Raw genomic sequence first — 6,388 nt, 5'->3', positions numbered from 1 at the left:
TACTGTAGCATCAATGAATTAAAGCTATGGATTGGCCTGCCTGTTACCCAGAACTGAATCCAAGTGAGCATATGTGGTTGAACATAATTCTTAATCAAACCACCAACATCACGTTGCACCACAGACTGTCCAGGAGTTGGCGGATGCTTTAGTCTAGGTCTGGGGGATTCCTCAGAAGACCATCCACCACCTTATCAGGAGCATGCCCAGTTGTTTTGTGGAGGTCATACAGTTAAGTGGGGGCCACAAACAATACTGTGCCTCATTTTGATCCGTTTTAAGGACATTACACCAAAGTTGGATCAGCCTGTGGTGTTTTTCTAATTTAATTTTATGTGTGACTCCAAATCCAGGCCTCCATTGGCCAATAAATTTGATTTCCATTGACTTCATACAGAACAAAGTATTCAATGAGAATATTTTATTCATGCCGATCTTGGATCTGTTATATGAGTGTACCCTTTAGTTTTTTTGCAGTATATATATAAATTTTTTTGTTTGTTTGTCTGTTGTTTTTGCAGCAAATGCACATATTGCAGCTTGCTGGCTCAAGTGCTATATTGGAAGATGAGATCCATGCCCCATTCAGCTCAGTGACCCTGAACAATGTTGTTCAGACCTGCAGTTTTAAAAGTCAGATCCATATCAGGCATCATATAAATCTAGTTTCAAAATTGCTCAGTGAAAATCATCATGAAATATGTGGTAAGCATATTTATTGTGTTGTTTTAAAGTTTTTTTGTTTTTGTTATGTCAGCATTATTACTAATGTTATCCAGCTACAGGTCACTAGTAGGGGATGTTTCATTACAGATTACAATAGGACTTGAATTAGTGCCATTATGGTCATGACCAGGACACAGGGCTAGGTGGAGGCAATCCAAAAAGGTTCCAGCACAGAATGAAAATAGGGGCATCATTTTTTCTGCCTCAAGAAATGTCACCAGCCCTGCAGGAAAGCTGCAGAAAACACCAATCTGACTAAAACGTTTAGAGAAGGGCAGCTGATGGGGTAACCCTCCATGCCAGGCTGTGTATTCCCCATCAAAGAACTCCACACACCAGGACTCTGCTCCTCGGCCCAGCCAGCAGTCCTCAGAGGTTCCTTTGCGGGGAATGGAGGGGTAGGTAACACCAAGCTCCCAGTAAGTCTTTCCGGTAACATCTATCTCCCAGTAATGGTGACCAAAGCGGAACCCCTGGAGACTGATGACGTTGAGGGTGGTGTCGAACCGTCCTGGTAGATCAGGGAGTTTCTGCCATGTGTCTGTGTAGGAGACGCTGTCACTTTTAGGGGAGATAATTAACTTTGGGTGGGCCGTCTGTGGATCCAGGTGCACCTCACTGGAATCTGGACATAAGTATAAATATATTATTATTATTATTATTAAAGGTATTCTAAAGAGGGATACACTGATTTACTGATGTGTAAATAAAATGGGAACTAACAGCTTTTCAGGAGTTTCTTCATTAAAGGAGTCTGTGAGCGGACAAGGAGCAGCATGTTATTGGTGAGCGTGAGGATCTGGCTAGCTTTAGCTTCATCGAGGCTCACGCTGCTAGGATCTGATTGGTTGAGAACATCCGACACTCTGAGGAAGGAACGGCATGAAGTATTACTTATAGGCATTGTGGCTTAAAAATACCGCCATAAACTTTTACATTTTATTACCCCACAACCACAAACTTAAAATGTATTTTTTGGGGATTTTTATGTGCCTCGGCCAAATAGGATTGGATTTTGTGTTATTGATTCATGTTTCTTTATTTTTAGATTTGTGCAGATTTATGTATTCCATATGTGTAAATCAGTCAACATTTTAGTATCTCCCTAACAGCAGCAGTGTATTTAGTCAATTACTCTCAGATGTTACATGTTTATGCTGCTCACGTTGTTGTGGTTCTCCCTTATTTGGACTTTCAATTTTATCTATGTAATTCGGTTTGTTTGATCTTTGCTGTATTTTCCATTTTTGTGTCATATTTAAGCAGTTTTTAGTTACTCTCTGTTGCCCTGCTGTGCCTGTCTCCCCTTGGCTCCCTTCTAGTCACTTCTATCCACACCTGCTCCATATCAGCTGATACCCCAGTCTTTGTTCCGTCTCCCATGTATACTCTCCCCATGCAGTTCTTCAGTGCCAATTCCTTGTTGTTACTTGGCTCACCATGTGTGATTTCTCCTGACCACTCCTGTTCTGTTGCCGTTTGACTACATTAAACCTACAAGAACTCATCTCTGTCTCCCTCATCCCTGCATTTGGGTACTCAACAAACCCCCACCCTCACGTTGACACACGTGGCTTATCAGAAAACTTCTCTATGATCTCCTGTGTCGTTTTGGATGTTCTATCAACATCATAGGTTTAAACATATTTGTTGAAATGTCTCCTTGCTTCATTCAGCCGGTCTACGGCATGCCCCTCGCTGCTTTGGGTTCCTTATAAAATACTTCATGACTTACCTTTGAATTGGTAGGAAAATTATACTTGATAGAACGCGTTTTTTTCTTTAGTAACCCTATAGATATCAATCACAACCAGTTCTCTTATAGAATCAGACTTAAGACCAAGAATATGGCTTACAGATCAGGGATAAGGAGCATTTTACCTCATACCACCAACTAAAAGTCATCCACCATTTAATTCTAGCTTTTGTGGAAAAGTGGCAAAAATAATCCATTGCAATTTCCCTGCTAATATCAAAGTCAAAAATCAATCTTTTTTGCAAGTTTCACAATAACACAAAACAAACCAGAAAAAACTTCCACTGATCATAACCCTGCAAACAATCACCACTGTAAAACAGGGATAGTAGCTCTTCCTCTAACCTGAGTTTGACCTTATTAGGCAAAACCCATCTGTATATATGCTATTGTACATAACTGTAAAAACCCTTTTTATAGTAATATCCACCTATATATTATATTCAGTACATACCCAGCTGTAAATTTTGTTTATAACGCTAGTTAACTATATATTATATTCATCTATTAGTAAGATTCTGTATATAATGGTATTCATCTCTATACTTATTCAGTAGAACCCATGTCCTGTATTTATAGAACCATTATTTATTCTGCACTTGCTGCTATTGCACTTTTAGTTAGACCTAAACTGCATTTCATACCTTGTACCTGTACCTGTGCAATGACAATAAAGTTGAATCTAATCTAATCTAATCTAAAAAGAAAAAAAGTCTGTAGATGTGCTAAGTACATATAAATATTTCCCCAAATAGTTTGAATTGTAACCAAAGCTGGTTCATGTATTAGACTCAGAAAGATAAATTTAAACGCACACCAAATTTCAAAGATTTTTTTTTTTTTAAACTTTTCACATAAAATCCCATAAAAATACATCCAAATTTGAGAGTTGGAGGAATACCTAGCAAAGCATATGCAACTCTAAAAGTCATTAATATTATCTGTACCTTTCTGCTATCTCTGTGTTGTCCAGCTCAGGATATGAAAAGAATGACTGAGGAACAGCAGAAAATCTAAGTTAGCTATGAGCTGCTTCTCTTAACATTTAAACTCTGGATTTATTTTTTATTTTTATTTTTTTTTACCATTGTATCAGGTTCTGTGTTGCTTTGCTCCAGAGCTAAAGAGATTCTGGCCAATTCTTGCTCTATTTCCTGTATTTGAGTGCAGTTTCTCTCCATGAACGCATCCAAAGCAGAAACAGCAGCCCTCTCCTCCATCTCCAGGTGAGACAAGGTAATCCGCATGTCCTCCTCCAGGACGGCATGGATCTCCTGATATTTCCTCAATACACTGTCTTTTATTGCTGTAGACTTTTTCTAAATGGATACATATTGAAATATCAAATTATATTACCACATCACCCAAAAAAAAAAAAGATTTCCACATTAGCAGATAAATTGATGAAATCTAAATTTCTTTTCCGCAGAAAGGGCCTTTTTTAAGTAAACTCACAGTGATTTCTGACTGACGTGCCGCCAGTTCTTTCAGTCTGTGTTTTACAGCAACTCTTTGCTTCTTCAAAGAAGTGTGGTGTCTTTCTAACGCATCCTGTGGAAAAAGGTTGTACATGTATTTGATGTACTCACTAATCAGCTGTGAGAAGGAGCCCCAAGAGCAGAAAAAGCTTAAAGTAGACCTTTGTGTTAAAGTTCAGTACTTTCTGGGTATGAGCTGACATGTATTCCTCACATCTCAGCTCTGTAGTCAAACACGTAAAAAGTTCTAATTAAAGCCCGGATAAATTTGGAAAAATGTGGACCATATTTAACCAAGAGTACTTTTACATGGAAGTTAAAGTTTGACATTTTTGTATCTTTCTCTAGGTTTTTCTGCAGGATTCCTAACTCTACGAACAGCAAAACAATGCATTAGGTTTTATTAAACTTTGTTAATGAAAGGATGAAATCTGGGTTACTTTTTTCTCACCCTGTAAGAGGTTTCTATTTCTCCTTTTACTTTTTTTATTTAACAATTGTTCCAGCTGATGTAAAAATGCTAATTATTAAAATGTAATATGATATGCATTATTAGGTCTTGAAGATCTTATACAGCACCACCAGAAAATTTTAAGATCCTTATTTGTTTTACTCTATTTTTAAATATAATTCCAAGTCTTTTTTATTCTTAAAGATGTCCTTATAATACTGCAAAAAGAAAATGTAAAAGTAGCTTTTCAGCTGATATATATTATGTGCTTGACATGTTTAAACCAATGGTTTATGTATATATTTAAGCATCTTTGGCATTGATCAGAGCTTCAAGTCTTCCTCATCTATCTTTACAAGATTAACATTCATAATTTTGGGTTTTTCTTAAACTCATTTCAAATTCAGATACAATCTGGCATATCTCTGAGTAGATCAGCAATTTATATTTTTCTAACATGCTAAATTGGATTTAGGAATAGTTTAAGCTAAAACGTCCCTCTGAACATGAGCTTTCTTTCCTGTCTGTTAAATTTGGTCAGGCAAGCGTATGTGTTTGTATACTGTATATTCCAAGTATTTTGCTGAGACACGGTCTGGTCTAGAAGGTGTAGAGATCATTGTTTTTATTTCATCCTTTGATTTAATTTCCTAGTTTCTGATCTGATATGTGCCATCAACTGTAAGACCATGTAAAAATAAGTGTGTTCATTTCCAAATCATGTTAAATTAGATGACCTTACCACACCAGGACTTGAGCTAAATGATAGACGCATCAGAAAGATGGAAATAAAATGCACCTAAAATAATTTTTAGGTAACTTAGTATACCTTTTCTAGTTTTTTACTCAATTAAAAAAAAAAAAACTGTTAAACTGAAAATTATGCTTAAAGCTATGCTAAAAAAAAAATCTAACAAAATTTGGGGAAAATTAAGGGGTGCATTCAGATAGTATTTGGGATAGATTACCTTAAACTGTAGATTTGAATGCTATTTTTAATGGACTGAGTTTGGAATAGCACCTTTCTATATATACCAACCATCCAAAGCACTTTCCACTGTCGCTACATCCACCCTGTCACATTTAGAAACAATGAGATCAGGAGGGTGCTTGGGTTTAAGTGGTCATTGTGGTCAGTGTAATTCAGCAGTGAGAAGCTGGAATGAAACCCACAACTTTCCGATTACAAGAGACTATCTACTGAGCCACATTTTTCCCTCCAAGCTGCACATTTGTTTATAATTAGATTATGCTACTTTAATTAATGAAGTATTTTCTTCATGTTCTAATATTTCTATATTCCTCTTTTAGTGGAAAACTCCACTGTTCCATATTGTTGAAGGACCTTTCTCCATATTCTGACTTAAACAGCAGTGAAAATGTTAATTTTGCAAAAGATTTCTGAGCAGCTTTCACAAGTGTGACATCAAGAGTTGAACACTGCAGAGGAAAGTTGACATTTAAACCCAAACTCTTAGTTGAGGAACTAATAAATCACAATTTAGGATTTTCATACATGTCTTGATTTTGGGCGGTGATGTTATGTTTTGAGCTTTGTTCATTTCTCTTTTTTTCAACCCCCCAATTCCACATATATATAAAGGGCAAGGGGAATAAATTTGTGAATATTGATTTTGAATTACCTTTTTTTTTTCAAACTAACCTGCTGTTTAAAACTGGGTTCTCTGTTGAATTAAAAGGTCACTGAGCACAAACACCTGAGAAGAAGCGGCCAGGCAAAGTCCACATTTTCCCAACAAAACACACAAAATGATCCAATAGGTCACAAAACACAAGAAAAAAACAGGACTGACCTAGAGAATTACAGAATAGGAAATCTGTGGTTTAGAAAAGCTAAAGGATTAAATATGGAGTGGAAATTTAGGTAAACGTATAGAATTAGAGTTTTTTTTGTCTTCACAGCAGAAAAGAACAAAAAAAAAAGAAACATTAAAACATATCAACACCTCACAAGTT

At 36.4% G+C, this 6,388-nt stretch overlaps 1 protein-coding gene across 1 annotated transcript; it reads right to left on the bottom strand.

Moving 5' to 3' along the window:
- Positions 1–507: 507 nt before the first annotated feature.
- LOC107081747 (probable E3 ubiquitin-protein ligase TRIML1) lies at positions 508–4,236 on the bottom strand. The gene is made up of 5 exons (XM_015369964.1): positions 3,938–4,236; positions 3,568–3,801; positions 3,430–3,476; positions 1,450–1,592; positions 508–1,351 (listed from the first exon to the last, which is right to left on the bottom strand). The coding sequence occupies exons 1-5, from the start codon at positions 4,052–4,054 to the stop codon at positions 780–782; spliced, it is 1,113 nt and encodes a 370-aa protein (XP_015225450.1). The 5' UTR covers positions 4,055–4,236; the 3' UTR covers positions 508–779.
- Positions 4,237–6,388: the final 2,152 nt, after the last annotated feature.

This window comes from Cyprinodon variegatus, unplaced genomic scaffold (assembly GCF_000732505.1).
Source record: "Cyprinodon variegatus isolate N-32 unplaced genomic scaffold, C_variegatus-1.0 Scaffold40, whole genome shotgun sequence".
Classification (NCBI taxonomy): Eukaryota; Metazoa; Chordata; class Actinopteri; order Cyprinodontiformes; family Cyprinodontidae; genus Cyprinodon; species Cyprinodon variegatus.
The sequence above is the reverse complement of the archived record's forward strand: the minus strand, read 5'-3'. Positions and strand labels throughout refer to the sequence as shown.

What these genes read in the sequence shown, in the direction of transcription:
- LOC107081747 (XM_015369964.1), bottom strand. Translation starts at nt 4,054, where the DNA reads ATGTACAACCTTTTTCCACAGGATGCGTTAGAAAGACACCACACTTCT. An exon ending in ACACAGAACCTGATACAATG is followed by an intron (nt 3,477 to 3,567) that starts GTAAAAAAAAAT and finishes GCTGTTCCTCAG; the next exon opens with TCATTCTTTTCATATCCTGA. An exon ending in GAAGAAACTCCTGAAAAGCT is followed by an intron (nt 1,352 to 1,449) that starts GTTAGTTCCCAT and finishes ACTTATGTCCAG; the next exon opens with ATTCCAGTGAGGTGCACCTG.